Source organism: Archocentrus centrarchus, chromosome 11, assembly GCF_007364275.1.
Source record: "Archocentrus centrarchus isolate MPI-CPG fArcCen1 chromosome 11, fArcCen1, whole genome shotgun sequence".
NCBI classification, from domain to species: Eukaryota; Metazoa; Chordata; class Actinopteri; order Cichliformes; family Cichlidae; genus Archocentrus; species Archocentrus centrarchus.
The window spans coordinates 19,146,618-19,166,868 of NC_044356.1; the positions used below are offsets into that span (position 1 = coordinate 19,146,618).

General features: G+C 41.1%; 2 protein-coding genes across 2 annotated transcripts; one reads left to right on the forward strand and one right to left on the reverse strand.

Moving 5' to 3' along the window:
* Nucleotides 1-460: 460 nt before the first annotated feature.
* Nucleotides 461-13,163, reverse strand: fkbp9 (FKBP prolyl isomerase 9). The gene is made up of 10 exons (XM_030741735.1): nucleotides 12,844-13,163; nucleotides 11,942-12,087; nucleotides 10,003-10,192; nucleotides 9,778-9,923; nucleotides 8,688-8,877; nucleotides 5,742-5,887; nucleotides 5,122-5,311; nucleotides 2,217-2,362; nucleotides 1,591-1,754; nucleotides 461-1,485 (listed from the first exon to the last, which is right to left on the reverse strand). Exons 1-10 carry the CDS (start codon nucleotides 13,044-13,046, stop codon nucleotides 1,306-1,308), a joined length of 1,701 nt encoding a protein of 566 aa, XP_030597595.1. The 5' UTR covers nucleotides 13,047-13,163; the 3' UTR covers nucleotides 461-1,305.
* Nucleotides 13,164-14,051: 888 nt separating this feature from the next.
* Nucleotides 14,052-19,191, forward strand: crtap (cartilage associated protein). Its single transcript, XM_030741736.1, has 7 exons — nucleotides 14,052-14,621; nucleotides 15,882-16,031; nucleotides 16,555-16,726; nucleotides 16,826-16,954; nucleotides 17,058-17,203; nucleotides 18,234-18,317; nucleotides 18,861-19,191. Exons 1-7 carry the CDS (start codon nucleotides 14,097-14,099, stop codon nucleotides 18,906-18,908), a joined length of 1,254 nt encoding a protein of 417 aa, XP_030597596.1. The 5' UTR covers nucleotides 14,052-14,096; the 3' UTR covers nucleotides 18,909-19,191.
* The last annotated feature ends 1,060 nt before the right edge of the window (nucleotides 19,192-20,251 follow it).

The following is a 20,251-nucleotide window of genomic DNA, read 5'->3' on the forward strand; positions in this document are numbered from 1 at the left end:
TTAAAAATTTACACACAAATAAACAACTATACAATGCATAATTTATCCTAACAATAAATTAATAAAATAATACACACCAATAAAAACAATAAATCAATAACATAATACACACAAATAAAACCAATAATAAAAAGCATAATTTATCCTAGAAATAAATAAAATACAAATTTCAATAGACAGCCGCTCCTATTAATCAAAGGCCAAACGAAACAAGTGGGTCTTAAGAGCAGACTTAAACGTGGCCAGTGAAGAGGCCTGTTTAATCTCTATTGGCAAAGTGTTCCAGAGTTTTGGACCTGCCACAGCAAAGGCTTTGTCTAAAGATTAAAGATTGTTAAAGATTTGCTTATTACCAGCATTGTCTCACTTAAAGAGCAACATCTCGTCACCCTACCAGGATTTTGACTTGATGGGGGACGTATATGAATTTAAGCACAAAATGACAGACACAATCTGAGCATTAAATTTAGGCCAGGTCATTTATTTAAATGAAAAATTCAGCTGACATAGGCAACATCAAACCTTAGTATTCTCCTGAATGTAAAATAGAAAAAATGAACAACATTCACATTCTTTCTCTTTCACTCACTCACACTCACACACACACACACACACACACACACACACACTCATGCACCAATTTCTGCCCCATATGAATTATTTTAACAACGGAAAATACAGAAGGTGGGCTGACATTTAAAAGGGAAACAGTGGTAGGCGTTGGGTATCAATAAAGGAAATAAAACGTTATTAAAATAATTTTCACTCTTGTAAGCAGTGGAAACTGATTAACAAACTTCCTTCCATCACAGTGTATCACAGTGAGTTATGAATAACTCAGTGCTGCTGCAGCTAGTTTGGACAAACGGTGAGTAGTAAATAAAGAAAATAAAAGTTTGTAAAGTAAAAGGAGTTTTTAATCTAGAGAAGGTGGAGTTAGGCACTGGTTTGTTCTCTCACACAGGTATGCTTTTATACCCTTTGATAAGAAAGGAGGTTAAAAACAAAAAGTCACTCGCTTCCATCGCAGTCCTCGAATTAGATAATTTCCAATATTTAAATAAAATCCTACATCGTCTTTGTTTCTTCTCAGCTCAATTTGGCACTACATGGACATGATGCCATTTAACTATTGTCTAAGTCCACAAAATCTCTACCAGCTCATTTCTCCCTCCACACTTGCTTACTTCACACATACAAACCCATCTGTAGCTACTCTACCACCCATAGATTTATTATCAGCCCCCATTTCCCCAGCCATCTGACCCTTTGCCTTATACCCTGCTCTTATAACACTCAGCCCCGTCATAGTTCGTCATGGGTGGCAGCCTCATCAGCTTTAAGTTTGAATTCTGCCTCTGTGATCTTTCCATCTCCATCGCGGTCCTGGTTGGAAAACATGTTGTCAATGATGCGGTAAGGATCGAAGCCAGGAGCCAGGCGCCCTTTACCCTCGGTCACCTGACGCATGATGTAGTCAGTAAACTGTGCAGACAAAAGCGGGTGAATTAAGGGGACACAAATAGCAGCAGAAGAGGTCTCAGCGAATGTTTATTAAAAAAATCCTTATGACAGCAGCTTATCACATACCTCAGAGGGCTCAACCTCTTTGTCGCCATTTTTGTCCATCTCAGAGAAGAGGTCTGGAGACACCTCGTCATTCCAGATGAACATGTAGCCTTCAGGCAGTCCTTCCTCCATGTCAACCAGCTCAATGTCAAACACCAGCACAGCACTGCCAGGAACTTCACCAGCTGAACACACAAACACAGGTCCAATGATGCTAAAGTGAAGGAAGCAATTTCTATGACTTGTTCTCATAAGTGAACTCCAGATTCCAGCTGAAAAGATAAAACTCTCTACTACTGACTGGCTTATTAATATTAACTTGTTACCTCCACTAAAGAGGACAGTGCCTGACCAAATATAAGCTAAGGTTACTTTAACCTTAATTTGTAAAATGATTAAATGCATTTTACAGTCATGGACTGTTTGCTAAATAAATTATTTGAGATTATAGTTACCCTTATAAGGGAGTTAAATTTGAAGAACTGATGCCACTGGCTTTTCTGTATATTAAATCTGACCCAGCAGCCTTTTTCCTTTCTTCCTTCCTTCTATTCTTATCTGAGTTCAGGTTGCATGGGCAGCAGTCTAAATAGAGAACCTCTATGACAGTCAAGAGACACCGTTGTGTGTGTGTGTGTGAGACTTACTGACTCCCCTTTCCCCATAGCCCAGATGAGGAGGAACAACAAGATGCCTTCTCTCTCCCACACACATGTCCTTCAGTCCGTCCTCCATTCCCGGGACTACCTGATTGGCTCCCAGTACTATGTTGTATGTCTTTCCATAATTATGCCTAAAATAAACAAACATATAAAGTAGCTGTATTTTAGTCATTGTCCTGAAGTCCATTATGTGTCTTCTATATTTTCACTAACTTGTGTGTATACATATGAGATGATTCTTTTCTTACGTGTTCTTGTTTAAGAATAAAAGAGGTGAAACTTTAAGCTTGCAAAAATTGTAAATTTTACTGTTTTTTTCACAAACCACAGGAAATAGTGTGGGCTTGAATCCACCACCTAAAATAGTTTTTAAACCTGAAACCAGCAGGCAGGATGACAGCTGCTGAATACCTTTTTATTAACAGATACATTTCAGACCCTGAGGAGAGGTTACTTATTGTTTTCTCAATCGCAGACCATTAGACAGAATTTTGTGCCCTCAGAAACAAGCCGTCTCTGTGACTCTTTACCACATAAAAAGCACCATGGCTCAGAAAAAAAGCATTTGTTTAGTCAAGCAAGAGCTTTGTTAGTGGCTATGCCATGACCTCTCCATCAGGTGTGCGGATCTGTAAAGCAGTTAGGACAACGCTAAATAATGTTCTCATTGTCTTATCTGAACACCAAACCAGAGAGTTTACAGTAAGCTTAAAGACTAGAAACAAGAAGAAGAAGAAGAAGAAGAAGAAGAAGAAAAAAAAAAAGAAAATTCACATTTAGAAAGACCAGTTTGTTTTTCCAGGGCCTCAGATATATAATGTGGACAAAGTGGGACTATCGCCTGCACCTACACACGGTTAGATGCACATCTGTAAGATAAAAAAAAGACTCGCCCTTCACTAACACATTTATATATTTCAACCTTCTTTTTATGCCTATAACTGAGTCACACTCATAACAGATGTAACACTCCTCATGTGTGAGTGGTGTGGCAAGCAGGGTGGACCCAAACGCAGAACTCCAGAGGCAAAACTGAACTTAAAAGGTGACTTTATTTTAGATAAGTGAAGGTAAACGCAGATGAAAGGCACTGAAACAAAACCTCGGCCAACAGGACAAAACCACACCTTCGTGAGGGAGGGCGCGACAAGGAACGGAGCAAACACAGGGGCTTAAACACACACAGGTGGTAATGTTGGGAAACAAGAAACAGCTGGGGAACACAGGGCACAGGTGAACAGAATCTAACAAATTAAACAGGGGAAGCGAAACTAGACATGACACACAGGGAGCACTGGACTATCAAACTACAACAGGAAGTAAACAAAGACACAAATGCAGACTGAGCACAACATGAGGAAATAACATAGACAAGAGGCCAGTAACTAATAAACGCTGAACACCAAGACATAGAAAGAGAAGAAAAGGATACAAAACCCTAACTAAACTCAAACCATAACAAACTCAAGACCGACATGAAAGAAACCAAATAAACATAATCAGAAATATAACAAAACATAACCAAAAGAACACAAAACACTGGACCGGATCATGACATCATGTTTCATGTGGAAGTTGTCTGTAAGTAGCTGATTAGGACTGTATATATATTTAAAGGTAACCTGTTGGGGTTGAGCTTCTTCTTTTAATTATCAGGAGTTCACTGTTTCATAAATCTACAAAGATGTCATAAAGTTGATTCAAATGCAGTTTCTGAAGGCATCTGATCTGTGTGGGATAAGCAGCACTTGGGAGAAAAGAGGCTGTCACATTCCTTCTTCACTCTGCCAACAAATGGTTTCAATCTGCTACAATGTGTCCTGAAGTCATGGCTTGGGATATTATGTCTGCTTAATACTGGGTGTATCTGGTGTGTGGAACTACTGTACACAGGATCACTGCTCAACTACTGTAATCAACCATGCAGATTAGATTATCTGACCCTGTATTCAAGGCCCCTGGAAGAAGACGCTCATTACCTTGATATGGTATGTACATGTACTGACCTCTAAGGATACGATGGAACCAGGATATGTACACTAAGGCCTCTGTAACCTACACATCGCACGTGTTTTGTCTTCCTCTTCCTCTGGCTGTTCCCTTTAGAGGTCGCCTATCACCCTATTCCTAGTGGTCTCTGTCACACCAACCACGGGGGTTGAATGGGTGAATTGTTTCTTTTTTTTATTTAAATGAGATCATAACAAGGGGCTCAAAACCAAGTGCACATGCAGAGGACGTTGCTGTTGAAGTTTTTTATTAGTAGTCCTAGTATTCATTTATTATTAGTATTAATTTTCATACACAAATTGGAATGAAATCCAGTTTGTGTAAGGCTGAGGTCTGTCATAGCTACATCTATATTATACCTAAGGCCTTGTATTTATCAATATAGATATCATATCCTATTATACTGTATCTTACTTGGTGCATCTACACCTTCTGAAATGTGACTCATTTGACAACAAATTGCCCATGATACTGGATGATGGATGTGTGCACAGTTAATTAGAAGGGTTATGCTCATGGCAGGACAAAAATGTCTCAAAATTAGAGATAACCACATTATTGATTGGACCTGTCACAAAGAGATGGCTGTACTTATGATTGATGCTGCGGCCTAAGAGCATTTCAAAAGAGCTTGGCAAAAATGCAAGGAGGTTGTGCAGCTTGAGGTTCACATTTCAAAAAGGTACGCAAAAATTGTCACAAGGATCAAACAGAAGGGGGATGAGCTAGCACTCATCCTCCTAAATATAAGGAGCTCAGCAGAAGCCCCAGTCACTCTTCTTTCTGTCTCTGTCTCTTTCACTCTGTGTTTCTCTCTCTGTTTCCTGAGTTGTTTTGTTTTCCCAGAAACCTTTAAAGTGTCCAACAGAGCTTTACTTACGTGGAGTCAATGGATGTGCCGTCCATTAGGGAGGCATTGTAGTGGTATTTAACAAAGTCTCCCTTCTTGGATTGCTTGTCACACTCCTCTGGCTTGTAAGTGACGGTGATCTCAGTGCTGTCGGAGGGGTTGTGGAAGTCGATGATATGAACGTCAAACACCAGCACAGCTGAGCCTGGGATCTTTGTCCCTGAGAGAGTGAGAGAGAGAGATATGAAGAGGAAAAAAAAAAAAAAACAGAAAGAATTCATTATTAAATGCTGCGGAAAAAAAAAAAAAGAAAAAAGATGAATCAGCCTCTGATTTCAGCCAAAACGAGAAAACAGAATTCAGGCACATTTTAGCTCAGTGAGCCTTAGGGTGAAAAGTGCACATGTGTACAACGGTGCTCTCAAAAACTTTTCTTATAGTCCTTAATATGATCTATAACAACATAGGTAAAAGCCTGTCTGATGCTTTGAGCAACATCAACATCCCGTTGCTACAGCAGACCTTCTGTTTTCTCAGCTACAAGAAGAACACATGATAAATGGCACAATGGACACTTCCAATCTCATGACTTCATGTGATCTCACAATGTTTCTGTGACAAAGACAAGAGTATCTGAGCATTACACAAACCTGTGCCCTCCTCTCCGTAACCAAGGTGTGGGGGGATGGTGATGGTGCGTCTCTCTCCAATGCAGACTCCAATCAGACCCTCATCCATGCCGGTGATCACATAGCCTCGACCCACGTAGGTGTCATAGGTACGATTACGAGAGTAGCTGAGGAACAGAAAATTTAGCAAAATACTTTTACGCTGAAAATCTGCAGACACTTTGAACATTTAAAATGTCGTTTTTTTCCATTACATATTAAGTAAGTCAAAGTCAAATGTCCTTACCAGATGCTTTTTACTAAAGTATCATATCTTGGCGCTAAAAACACAGTAACACATTGCAAATGTCAGTTTACCTTAATAGGAAAAGAGCACTACACACAGACAGAAGATACAGGGTAATGTAAAAAGGGACAAACACATAATAAAGTTCCAGACATCAGATTTTCAAACCAGGGACATTTCCCCCTGTGTGGTATGCACCCAACCTCCTCTGCTGTCAGATTGGCTCAATGTCACACAAATTTTGCAAGTTTTCTTCCCTTCAGAAGGATTTATATAAATAAACTAATAAACTGAGGCCCCTAGGCATGAATTTGGAATGAGCTAGGGGTTCAACACCCGGCCATAGCAGAAAACTGTATACTGGGAACGGGAGGCTTTGGGGCCCTGAATATGAATGAGAGCAGTTACAGCAGGCCTCAAAACCCTACCATCAGTTTTTAACACGCAATGCACATTTTTATTCCAGTGTAAGAAGACATTTATTTGTAAATAAACAGAAGTAGGAATAATAACTGTAAATATCAGCATTGGGGTAATAAAAAAAAAATCAACAAAGAGAGAGATGTTGAAGTCATGATTAACTCATGACTTCAATGACTGAATTCAAGAGTGACTCATGACCCACTTTTTGGTTTCCTGCATAGAAATTGTGAATGAAATTCCTACACACAAGTAAATACTAAACAAGTTTTTAAAAAAATTATACTGCATGTAAAACAAGTTTGTTGTAGGTGTAGGAGAATTCCCTGTCTGAAGCAGGTCTCCCTTGTTCTGAAAAGCTCAGAAAGAAGTTGCTCACATGAATGACCTGTTTGCACATCTGCAAAACCTCCAAGGACTGAAGAGCCTCTCTCGAGATGTTAAACAAATAACATTCCTACTCCTGTTTAAGACTGAAGGCAGAGGAGCTACACCAGACTCATTGGCCTTATTGTGATGGACACAGTGTTACTTTGTGGAAAAAGCATCAAAAATTTTTGTCTGAGAATTACCAGGTGGTAAATTGCACCATCAGCTCATTGTGCGTCATGCACAAAAGCAGGAAACGATTTTACCCTCAAAACCGATGAGCTGCAACCACACGGTGGTTTTAGATCATTTGTTTGTTGGAACACACAGTTTAACACTTTGTCACAGTACCTGGAACATCAATCTGCGTCACAAGCATTCGCATGCAAATACCAAAAAAAAAAATGTGTAGCAGAAAGCAGACATGAGTGCAAATGCAGTTCTTGTTTCCTTTACTGTTTTGTCTTGCCATTTTATTTGGTACACCTTGATAGCACCAGGTTGTACCTCCTTTTGCCTTCTGAACTGCCTTAACTCAACAAGGTGCTCCAAAAATTTCTCAGAGATTTTGGTCCATGTTGACAGGACAGCATCACACAGTTGCTGCAGTTCTGTAAATGTCCCATTCAGAGGCGGGAAGTAACTTAGTACAAATATTTCTATACTGTATTTAAGTAGATTTTTCAGGTATTTGTACTTTACTTGAGTATTTCTTTTTCTGACTACTTTTTACTTTTACTCCCTACATTTTTACACAAGTATCTGTACTTTCTACTTCTTACATTTTCAAAACAAGCTCGTTACTTTAGGTTTAACATGTCTGAGAAACGTTTGCATTTCTGCTCAGTGCGTGAGCCGGCTCATGATTGTGAGCGTTTCTTTTCTTGGAAGTCGCAGCAACAGGGAGGGCAGTCACCCCACACGGTAGAGGGAGAGGGTCCTGCAAAGCTCGCTCAGAAACCGGAAAGAGCTAGAGGAAGTTGCACTTTACACAGAGGCTACACGCTGGAACGGTGAGGAATATAAGTGACAGAAAACATAAAGCACAAAAGGTGTCTGCAGTTTGTCACACAGTGTGTCTGCTAGCTAAAAGAACGGCTGCTGTATTTCCAGTGAGAGCAAAGAATGAACGATAACTTCACTCACTGGAGAAAGGGAGAAAGATGTAAGAAAGATGTAGAAATGTCCTCCAAAGAGCTACTTTTACTTTCTTACTTTGAGTACATTTCAGAGCCTGTCCTTTTTTTTCCCTTTTACTTGAGGAAAGAAGTTGAATCAGTACTTCAACTTTTACCAGATTAGTTTTTAACACAAGTACTTGTACTTCTACTTAAGCACAGAATGTCAGTACTTTTTCCACCTCTGGTCCCATTCCACCTGATCCTAAATTTCTTCTCCTTACATTCTTAAATGCATCGAGTTGCTGCCATGTGATTGGCTGATTAGATAATTGTGTTAAGGACCAGTTGAACAGGTGTCCCTAATAAAGTGTCCAGAGGGATTTTTTTCTTCAGAAAAGTGAACTGTTTATTTTTTATCAGATTTTCCTACCTATATTATCTCACTTTTGGTGTCCTTTGTAATTCTAAATTTAGCATAAAAGCAATACAACTCTATATGAGGTTTTTCCAAATCATAATATAACTCATCCTTTGCTGTGAGAAGCACCACAAGAAGAAAGATTTTCTAAAATGTAAATAACTGCACTATTATGCAATATGAATGTGCAGGAAATTTCCCCATTAAGTTTCATTTCCTCTCTCAAACGTCTCCAAAGAAATGCTGCCACCCTGAGGCTACTTGAGAAACAGCAGGCAATAAATGTTTCTACTTAGAAACCAAAGAGAAGCAGTTAAGAGTACTCCTGTGTAATTAACATGATGAATACATACCTGGAATCAAAAAATGTCCCATCCAGAAGGCTGCCGTTGTAGTGGTAGCGCACAAAGTCTCCAGCAACAGATTTCCTTGTGCAGGACTCGGGCACCTGCTGATTAGTCACTGTGATGCCGTCTCTGGGATTGTGGAGGTCCAACAGGACAACATCAAACACCAGAGACGCCTGTCCTGGGATGTCACTACCTGAGGAGAGAAGAAGAGGATGATGATGAAGCTGAACTACAGAAATATTTTCTTTATTCTTACCATACCTATTAATGTATTCCTAACTGTAACACTGTAAGCGATAAGCGGACCTTGAGTTAAAATTAGTGTGTCAAACTGCTATTCCCTAACTTTTAGTAAATCAAATCAAGATAATGTGATGTGAACATGAGAGCACTGGAACCTTCTTATTGATGCTGTTTATTAATGACAGAGTGCTGGCAGGCAGGTTTTGTTACTCTTAAACAGAACCAGGATATCTGTTTCCTCCCGTTTCAGTCTTTTTGCTCAGTTAAGCTAAGCAGCTGTTGGCTATAGCTTCATATTAACACACAGACATGACAGACACACAGACATCTTAATTTCTCCCGGACAGCCAGCAGGTGGCCGTGTAACCATGCTACAAGCTTTAAAGTGTGGTGACAGGGTGAAAACTCTTCCTGGTGTGATTAGCAGGATGCATACTGGATGGTACTAGAACACCTGAGGTTTTCACTTAATTTCTATTTATTCTTGAAGGAACAGAGGATTTAATCTCAACACTTGAGGAAACTTGCCATCCATTTATCTATTTTCTTAAACACTTATCCAATCTAAGGTCCTGGGCTGCAGCCTATCTCACCTGTCATGGGGCAAGAGACACCGGTACACCCTGGACAGGTCAAAAGTCTATTGCAAAGTTTTGTGGAAACTCCATCCAGCCTATCCCAGCTGTCATAGGGCGAGAGGCAGGGTATACCCTGAACAGGTTGCCAGCCTGTCACAGGGCTAACACAGAGAGACAGACAACCATTCACACTCACATTCACACCTATGGCCAATTTAGAATCAACAATTAACCTAACCCCACTAACTATTCAGATTAAAACACAAACTCACCATCTCCATTCTCTCCATATCCAAGTGATGGGGGCATAGAGATGATGCGCCTCTCTCCAACACACATTCCCAGAAGACCCTGATCCATACCGGCAATCAGCCAGCCGATCCCGACGTAAGTGTCATAGGTTCGCATGCGGGTGTGACTACAGCAAAGAGTGGAGAAAACAGGCTGTAAGTGTGCAGATGAACTGCTGTATAAATGAGAATTTATATAAGCCAAACCTGGAATCAAAGAGGGTCCCGTCCAGCAGAGTGCCGTTATAGTGGTAGCGGACATAGTCAGACACTTCCACCTTTCTGGAGCACAAAGGGGGGGTGTGGTAAGTGTTTATTTGGACGCCATCCTCGGGGTTCCACACATCGAGGAGCAAGACGTCGAAGTGGAGGATGGAGTCAGGAGGGATGATGTTACCTACAGAGGAGAAGACAACAGGTCATTCTTGTAATCTGCAGTGAGATATTTGGATTGAATCCTTATTTTTTTCATACATCAGTGCAGGTTTCTCCTCTGTTTGCTTTCAGCCTGTCTGGTTGTTGCCTACTTGGTTAACTTACTGATGGCTATTTATAGAAAATCCTGATATAGTTGTATTTTAAAGTGTTTTAAACTGCCCTTTCATTTTTTTTTTCTGATGTAGCTAAAACTATTAGTTAGGTTAAACTGGTTTCTTAAACACACGACTCAAATGGCCTCCACAGTCACCAGATCTCAATCCTCTAGAGCACCTTTGGGATGTGGTGGAACGGGAGATTCATATCATGGATGTGCAGCCGACAAGTGTGATGCTATCATGTCAATATGGGCCAAAATCCCCAGTGAGTGTTTCCAGCACCTTGTTGAATCTGTGCCACAAAGAATTAAGGAAACTCTGAAGGCAAAAGGGGGTCCAGCCTTGTACTAGCAAGGTGTACCTAATAAAGTGAGTCTATATAATATGTATGAGCATAAATGTGAGCATTCTCACCACAGTATAATCTCCACATCATAAACCAAAAGTATAAAATGTTTCTCTGCAGTCTCTCCACTATGGAAGTTTGTTTTTGCCACTGAAAAAAAACATACTTTTTTTTTGGCCACCCACAAGTCAAGATTTTGGGGTTATTATCTCAAAGCTTCAACGTAACAACTCAAAATTACAAATAATTTTATAAGAAGTTTGGATAGTTTTGAGATACCTAACCTGAAATTTTGAGCTATCGCTAGCAAAAAAAAAAAAAAAAAAACACAAACATTTTTTTTCTTCAGTGGCGGAAACAAGCTTCCATAAAACTGTCTCACAGAAGCTCCACAGGTAGACAAAAGATGTGAATATAAAGTGAAGAAGGTGAAGGTAAGGGGATGGGAGGAGGAGGTGGAGGTGGAGGAGGGACTGAGTGTGTAGCAGCCATTACACTTTTACTACTGATGAGTTGGCAGTCTCTTTGTGGTGAAAATTTCCCTCTACTGCTTCAGAGTTGTCTTTCTATCTCACTGCTCTGTTTTCCTTTTTCTTCTCTTGTGATCCCTCTAATACAGATGGCGATAGAAGACACAGCCTCAGCTTTTACCTGTCTGAACATGCCCCCTCTTTTTCTCTCTCTCCCATTAGATAATGGGATAGAAATATTTCATGCACACACACCACTCTCTTATTGTAACAGAGCCTGTAATTGCCACAATGTATGCATTTTCTCACACAAACACACTGACTTCTGAACAATGGCCCAGATTTTTAATTTGTATACACACACATCCATAACCTACAATGTGTATCTGCTTGCAGCTGATGCATTAACATTCACAGCTGAAAATCCAAAGCAGCTCCCTCTGCTCTGCTTCCTGGTCTGTGATGTCCCTCTGACATCATTCAACATGGATGCTCAGGAGCAGCCCACTTCCTCTTTGCTTCCACTGACTCCAACAGAACGAAAGTCAGCGCATTCATCAAAGACTTTAATTTCTCTGCCTTATGCTCCTGTAAATATCAAGCTAGGATCTCTATTTGTTATGGTTGGCCCTGCCAGCTATGCATTTATAGTCACTCCAGAGGGATAAACAACAGTCTGTGCCGAAACTTTGCAGAGTATGGGCACAGATGTTGTATTCTCTTTCCAAACAATCAGTCAGATGGGACAGAGCGATGTGTCGATGTGAATTTAGCACACACTCAAATGTACACACCATATCCTTGTTTTCCGTAAGCGAGTTGAGGTGGGATCTTCACCAGACTTCTCTCATTGACACACATTCCCACCAGAGCTTTGTCCATCCCTTCAATCAGCTGCTTCTTGCCAACAAACACATTATAGGTGCTGCCACGGTCATAACTAAAACATAAATAAAAATTACAGTCATATAATTATCTGTGGGGATGTTACTGTTTAAAATTGCATCCATTTGTTCCCTGGCTTTAATCATACCCCAAAAAGAAACCACTTGCCTTGAGACCCTGACTTAATGTTTTAAAAGTGACTGCCTTTTTTCACATTTTAACATCTCAACAGCCTTTGAGTTCATAAAATTTAACACAAAGGCACGTATGCCCAGATTTATGCCAAGATTTCGATTTATTTCTCACTAAAACTGGGTCTTTTTTTCAGGGCCCATACAAGTTTGTATTGTACTCTAGAAAAGTTTGGAATCCATTGTGCAGCAAATTAAATGTGACAGTTTATCTGGGGCTTTGGGTTTCTGGGGAGCTGCCCAGTTGACCACTTTGCACGATATTTTCAGTCAGTGGTTTACAAAGTGGAATCCAGGGGCCTTTAAAATTTCTTTGAAGAAGCCTCAACATTAAGCAAAAATTAATTAAATTGTTAAAATATCTCTCGGGTCGGGGTCCTGTGTTGTCTTTCTATCTGTTACAGTCTCTGTTCCAGGAGACAAAAAAAAAAAAAACTGTTTTGGAGTCCTGGGATTATGTACCAGAGCTCAGGCTGCCTGCTTGCCTGCGTGGCTCACAGGGGCGAACCACTAAACGCGCACTTTTACGCATCGCGCACGCTGCTCGGACCGTGGAGCCGGTCGCCTCAATACAAAGGTGTTATAGTGAGACTAAAACAATGCAGCCGTGAGATACTCACCTAGAGTCGAACTTCTGGCCGTCTGGAAACGTGCCAATGTAGTGATACCTGACAAAATCTCCTACTTTGACTGCACGCACACACTGCTCTGGCACGAAGGTTTTCTCAATGAGGATGTCGTCTAACGGTACCGGAGGAGCGTTGCAGGCGGCGAACGTCACCAGAACCGAAAGATACAACACCCCCTGCGCGCACTTGATCATTGTGACCGCGGACAAACTGCGAGACGACGGAGGTATCTCTGGGTACGGCCTGTTTGCGTGCGCGCTGATTCCCAGTGCCCCGGTGATATGATTTCCTCTACTCTGATTTGGACAGAAGTCCTGCCCCCGGTCCTAGGGTAGGATTGATCACGTGTCAAGTCAGAGAAAAAATGCACCACATCCTGTTGAGTATTACAAACAAAACTTCGACTAATGGTCAAACTGCAACCTATTACTGATGAAACGCAAATACATGAGGTTGGGATATGTGGTCAAATATCTCTGTGTGACACCAGGAAAAAAACAAACGACGTTTGAGTAGAAAATGACACTTTTATTTTGAAATTGTGACGCATTTCTTCCGTGTTTCTTTCCAGTTGATTTAACGCACTTTGCCATTGAATGGGATAGTTGGGGAACCGCGCATCGCTCTTGCGCAGTGCTCCCTGCGAGATGTGTCAACGTGGTAAAGTTGGGGTCTCCAAACGGATGCGGACACATCCACCTGGATCCATTAAAATAATTATAATAATAATCTGCACATCTGGCTGCACCTCCGATTTGCAGTCATACTGTATTAAAGAGCAACACATATAAGGTTTGCTGCTGATTTTGCGCAGGAATAGAGTTGTGTTGGTGGTGTTCAGGCCTTTGGAGGGGGGGCAGACAAAGCAGGAATGTTTCTACGTGGCAGTGGGAGGAGAGGAGGTGGAAGGGGGACACACTCTACAGGGGTTCAATTAGTGATGAAAGAGGTTGAAGCTTTAAAGAGGACCGTGTAACATCTCCAAAAAATTTAAACAAATGGTAAAATGATGCCCCGTGGATAAAATGCTCCCTTCATTAATTTGCGCGTTGCTTATAAAAAGGTATGAAAGGTTTATCTTCCGTCAGGTTTTAACTTGTACTGTATAAAAACGGAACAGTTTTACAAGTTTTACTTTTGTAATTTAGTGGGAGGAGCGCCTCCAGCAGCTCCCACTGGCCGGAGCGATGTTGCTAGCCCCGTAGCCGTGGGAGGGGAGGCTTTTTCTGGATACGTGGTGGAACATGAGGCGGTCCTACAGACCCACGCTCAAAAGCCTACCCCTCCAGACTTTTCCAGCCTCAAAAATGGCTACCTCCACTTCTTTCCAACTTTTCCCTGCGTTATTAATCGCGTTTTTCTTCTCCGTAGTAAACTCTCAGTATGAGAAATACAGCTTCAGGAGCTTCCCCAGGCATGAGCTCATGCCTCTGGAGTCCGCTTACAAATACGCACTGGATCAGTACACCGGGGAGAAGTGGAAGGAAACGGTGGAGTACATGGAGGTTTCTCTGCGACTCTACCGGCTGTTGCGGGACAGCGAGGCCTTCTGTAACCTCAACTGCAGCTCCGTGAGGCTGGACGACGAGCAGAAGTTTGCGGAGTTTCCAGAGTTGCGGGCGTTTGGAAACGTTATGAAGAGAGCGCAGTGCCTGAAGCGCTGCAAACAGGGGCTACCTGCCTTCAGGCAGACCATGCCCAGTCGGGACACTATAAATGAATTTGACCGGAGGGAGCCGTACAAATACCTTCAGTATGCCTACTTCAAAGTAAGCAGAAATAATAAAACAAGGGTGTCAACAGGGTTATGAGTCAGCATCAAAAGGATTCACAACCGGCAGGATTTGTAGTTTGCAACTTTGTTTAATCTGTGATAATAGTTTTAATTATTTCATTGCAATCGTGAATTTTCCTAACGTGCGTTTTGACGTCACCTACGTGCCACGGATGCACAAGGAGGGGGGTCTGTCATAGGAAGAAAAACGAGAACCAGAACTTTTACTGGCTTATGCTCGTGTTTTATGGCTTTCTTATTAAGGAAAGGCAAAAACACTGATGAGGACACACGTTTTTATCTTGCTACATCTTAGACTCATGCTGGTTTAAGGTCTATTTTACACACACAGCATAGTTACAGAAAGTCGACTATAAAGACAATTCCAAGTTGTATTTTTCCCCTATGCTGCTGCTTTCCTTCACAGCGCCCAAGAGGGGTCAGTGATGGTTTGAATGGAAATAACTGTAATCACATCCTATTTGATTCGCGGTTGTCACAATCAGGCCTCTAAGGCAGTGACAAGAAGGAGAAGATGCACCGTTTTGTAGAAGCTCAGCAAAGTAATCTATTAAACTCAAGTAACTAGAAATATGACTCAAAAACACAGAAGCCACCGAGAGCGAAAACCAGGGGAATCAGTGGCGTAAGATGTGCACGCGAGTGGAGACGTGCGTGAAGAAACAGCGTGCAGGAACTGAGAAGAAAGCAAGCGATCATAACAAAGCAGCCGGAGAGCAAGTGAAGACAGAGCCCAGGTGTTTCCAGATGTCAGTGACGACCCCTGCCCCAGCGATCAAGTTACCTATGCAGGAAGCGGCAAGGGGCTAATCAAAACACCAAGTGAAAGAATAGTTTTTATTTAACTTTTAATTTGTCACTATGTTCACACTAACGCTGTGAAAAGAGATGGACAATAAATCAATAGGGCAGTTTAATCTTACTGTAATATCTCAGAGAAAAGGGGAAAACAACCTCCTCCATCCAGTGTAGATTTTCATGTAAAACAATATAAGTAAATTGTGGTGAGGTAAAAAAATTGCTGTGTGAAAACCAATAAACTCCACCTGATGATCAACAAATTACATGGCTCTTACATAAGCAAATCAGCTGTTGCATGTGACACATTTAATTTCAAGTTTACCTGGTTAGTACCACAGGCTTAGTACCCACCGAGTACATTTGCACTGCCCCTTTAGTTGCATAATTCCTTTACTAACCAGCACAAATTTTATTATGTGTTTTTGTATCCCAGTCTAACAACCTGGCCAAGGCAGTGTCTGCTGCCCACACCTTCCTCCTGAAACACCCAGATGATGAGATGATGCAGAAGAACATGGCCTACTACAAGAGTCTGCCTGGAGCTGAGGAGCACCTGAAAGACCTGGAGACCAAATCCTATGAGGTACACACAGACACATGCCTCAAACACAGTGAGGCTCGCCTTCATTTTGATCCTTTCTGATTTCTGGAGGCCTTTTATCCATAAGAAGCGTCAACACCCATAGCCACAAATCTTTGTAAGCGCACATGCAACCCACTCTAATTTTGGCACTGTGTGTGCACTGATGTGGTTGGAGCCTGTGTTTGTGAAGGCCAAGCAGGCCTATCTGGCACTATGAGCTTCCCAGTGGTGGTCTGAGGACTTAAAGACATCCTCGGCAGGGCTTCAGTGTAGGAGTCTGTACTCTTCCAAGGTGTACAAAAAGAATGACTGCATAATTAAAATGGGGCCTGTTATGCTTTTTTATTTTGTCACAGATATAGTGTAAAACTTTATTTCCTTTCATATACAAAGTAATCACAGTGTTGAAAATGATTAATACAGAGTTCAGTGTGTTCTTTAACAAAGTTTGCATTAACTTTGTGGATTGTCCCTGTAATATATTATATTTAATGATTATGTTTTTTGTCTTGTGGTATTCCAGACCTTATTTGTACGTGCAGTAAGGGCATACAATGGAGAGAACTTCCGTACCTCAGTGTCAGACATGGAGCTGGCACTGAGGGACTTCTTTAAGGTATACGACGAGTGTCTGGCTGCGTCTGAGGGACCGAGGGACGTCAGAGATTTTAAAGATTTCTACCCCTCAATAGCTGGTCAGCTCACATACATCTCATCTGCATTTATGTATGTTTATTGAAGGCCTTTCTGCAAAGAGTTCAGGAGGAGTTTCCTACCTCTTATTTTCTCTCTAGACCACTACATGGAAGTGCTTGAGAGGAAGGTGAGCTGTGAGAGCGACCTGACACCTGTTGTTGGGGGTTATGTTGTTGAGAAGTTTGTGGCCACCATGTACCACTACTTGCAGTTCGCCTACTACAAGTGTGAGTAGCTTGATGTTTCTCAGCTGCAGTTTTTACTAGAGAACTCTGGCTCTTTTGAGTTTCTGAGATATGTTTGCTGCAGTTTGACTAAATGTGTTTTCAGTGAATGACCTGAAGAACGCAGTGCCGTGTGCAACCAGCTACATGCTGTTTGACCCCAGTGATGAAGTCATGAGGAACAATGTGGAGTATTACAAGTTCCATAAAAGCAAGTGGGGACTGACAGATGAGGATTTCCTCCCCAGATCAGTGAGTGATGTTCAGAATTAATTTCACTGCAAATGCACGCACCTAAATCATGCAGCGTTTGTCTCAGGCTGGTTGAGCATGGGTGGATTTATTTGAAAAGCTTCTTTTCTTTTTTTTATGATCCGTGTTTCACAAAGGAATGCTTTCACATTTTTGGAAGCATGCTTATTTGTTTTTCTTACCAAAAGGTAGATTAAATAATCTGTTCGGCAAATATGAAGCTTAGCGCAGCAAAAGTCTCTGTTGTGTGGGTTACCTGTGTTACTGGTGAGCCTCAGCCTGCATTCACTGAGGTGACCATGAACTCCTTTCTATACCAAAGTATTTAGAGTCAAATGTGAGGCCACCTGTCCAACAGCTAAAGCTTGGTCCAAACTGGGTCATGCAGCAGCGGCATGATCCCAAGCACAGCAGCAAATATACAACAGAATGGCTGAAAAAGAAAAGAATCAAGGTGCTGCAATGGACCAAAGTCCAGAACTCAATCCAATAGAACTGCTGTGGTGGGACCTAAGAGAGCTGTGCATAAACAAATACCTGCAAACTTCAATGAACTGAAGCAACGTTGTAAAGAAGAGTGGGCCAAAATAATAACGAGGATATGAGAGACCGATAACAGATTCAGTTTAGCAATCATGCCTGCTCGAATCAGCTGATAACTTAGCACTTCCATTCATCCATATATGGGTGATGGCGCCAAAAAACTAGCAGATATCAAAATGCTTGAGATAAGGCTTCAAAACCAGGCTTCACAAAACAATAGCTGACATCATAGTGGCTATACATCCATCTGTTATATACCAGGCTTTGGTTTTAATACACAGATATAGAAATAGTTTCTGCTTTTTTTATGTAACTTAAAAAATATTCTACTAAGAATGTTTATTGCTCTGTCATAGAAACACACGTCTTCAACAGAGCTTTAGGGTTTGCTGTCTCAGTATTTGGTTTCTTCCCCTGTTTTGAGTCTTTGGATCTCTCTGACACTCGTAATTTTTCTGACTGTTATGTGTCTGCGTGTTTGCTGCAGGAGGCAACTCGGTACTACAATCAGACCACCATGCAGTTACAGATGTTGGAGTTCTCCAAACAGCGTCTGGCCAGCGATGATGAGGTGTGTGGTTGTGGATCAAAGGATCCTTCCAGCCAGGAGATTATCTTAGGTCAAGTGCAGGGAACACAAGATGCAGTCCATGCATAAAAATAGAAATGCAGGATTCCCTGTTACAGTTTGGACTAGGCTGTTTTCATCTCCGTCCTTGTGTAACACGGAAAAACCCTGGATTCTTCAGGCTGGTCACATGATGCCCTGCAGTACAATGTGTCCTGTGTTTATCAGGCTGCAGTATCTCAGACAGGCATGAGGTGGCAGTGTGGCATTATGTTTCTTTAAGTTATTATGATGCAGCACAAGAAGTGTGGCCATCAGGGCAACCTACCATAAGCCAGGATTACATGCTGTATGTGGTAAATACCATTCAGTTACTGACTGTAATCTCTTCAGTAATGCAGAATATGAGAAATCACAGATAAAACTGTGAGTGTGAGGATTAATGGTAATCCACTTAGTGGGAAAAAAAAAAAAACATCACTTTGTAACAAAACAGCCCCTCCTGACTTGTCTGTGTCATTCTTTTTTTCACGTTTGTGTCTGCAGGGGGAGGTGGTGGAGTTTATAGATGAGTTCCTGGACGAGGATGAATAGAAGACTCTGCTGAAACACTGAAAAACAAACACAAAACACTCCCATATTTTGTATTTATTGGGGTTCACAGTCTCTGATTGATCATTTTTTGTTTACTTTCCCACTGTGTGCCAATAAATAATCTGTTCAGTGGACATACAGCATAGTGGCTAAATAATTTAAGGAAAATGATAACTAGGACAGTATTTCTCACATTTTTGGTAATGTATTTCTCCACTGTGAATCATCTGTGTCTTTCAGGGTTTTTTTTTTTATATACAATAAAATCACTTTCTAATAATAACATCCTTCCAGTGTTGTGGTAAAACAACAGTTGTTAGTTTTAGGAATGTGGCTAGAATAACATTCCCATCGTCATGGGCTACAACTGTGTTTGAATTGTATACAGTACTCTCCAAAATTCTTGAGTCATCCCTCATTTCTTTATATTTTGCTTGGGAAACAGGAAAAAGGTGCAGCAGTTTATTGAAACATGCAGACACACATGAAAATATAGTATATAAGGCAAAAATAGGATTTTTACAATTCTAACAAGCTTGAAAGTCAATATTTGGTATGACCACCTTTATTCTTCAGCACAGCCTGAACTCTCTTTGGCACTTCCTTATCATTTCTCTAAGAAGTCCTCAGGAATAGTTTTCCAAGCCTGTTGAAGGACATTCAAAACCTCTTTTTTGGATGTTGGCTGCCTCCTCTTTACATATTGATGATGATTTGAGCCAAAAATTTCAAAATCCAAAATTTGGATTCATCTCTCCAGCAGACCTGTTGCCACTGATTTTCAGGCCACAGCTTGTGTAATGTGGCGTATCTCAGCCTTTTCTCAATGTTTCCCTTCCTTATGAATGGCTTCTTGACAGCCACCCTTCCACTGAGACCATTTCTGATGAGGCTTCAGCAAACAGTAGATGAATGAAATGAAGGGCCAGATGCATCTCTCAGGTCCTGTCAGGTCTTTGCTGGATTTTTTTCCTATTTTTTAAGGACATAATTTTCAGATACTGTTCATCTGCTGTAGATAGATTTTAGGCCTGCCACTTCTTCTTTTGTCCTCCATTTGTCCAGTTTCCTCAAATTTTCAGACACACTGCACACAGTGCTGAGATATGCCAAGTTTTTAGCTAATAGCTTTTTATAAATCACTTTGTTGGTGCTAAAATACAATTTTATGCCTGTCAAACTGTGTTCTCTTTGGCATTTTTCATAGATTCTACTAAAGAAATGTCAACAAATGATGTGTTTTTGTGACAGGGTGCACACAAGGGTCCACAAAAAGTAAGAACACAATAATATTTACCTACTAGCTACAACTAACTCATACTGTTTTACCACATAAGGCAAAC

Excerpts from the sequence above, each read along its gene's own strand:
- crtap (XM_030741736.1), top strand. The coding sequence starts at position 14,097 with ATGAGGCGGTCCTACAGACCCACGCTCAAAAGCCTACCCCTCCAGACT. Across the intron at positions 16,955-17,057 it reads GCAGTTCGCCTACTACAAGT|TGAATGACCTGAAGAACGCA; the intron begins GTGAGTAGCTTG and ends ATGTGTTTTCAG. Across the intron at positions 18,318-18,860 it reads GTCTGGCCAGCGATGATGAG|GGGGAGGTGGTGGAGTTTAT; the intron begins GTGTGTGGTTGT and ends TTGTGTCTGCAG.
- fkbp9 (XM_030741735.1), bottom strand. The coding sequence starts at position 13,046 with ATGATCAAGTGCGCGCAGGGGGTGTTGTATCTTTCGGTTCTGGTGACG. Across the intron at positions 2,363-5,121 it reads GGCACATCCATTGACTCCAC|GCATAATTATGGAAAGACAT; the intron begins GTAAGTAAAGCT and ends TGTTTATTTTAG. Across the intron at positions 1,755-2,216 it reads CTATGGGGAAAGGGGAGTCA|CTGGTGAAGTTCCTGGCAGT; the intron begins GTAAGTCTCACA and ends TTGTGTGTTCAG.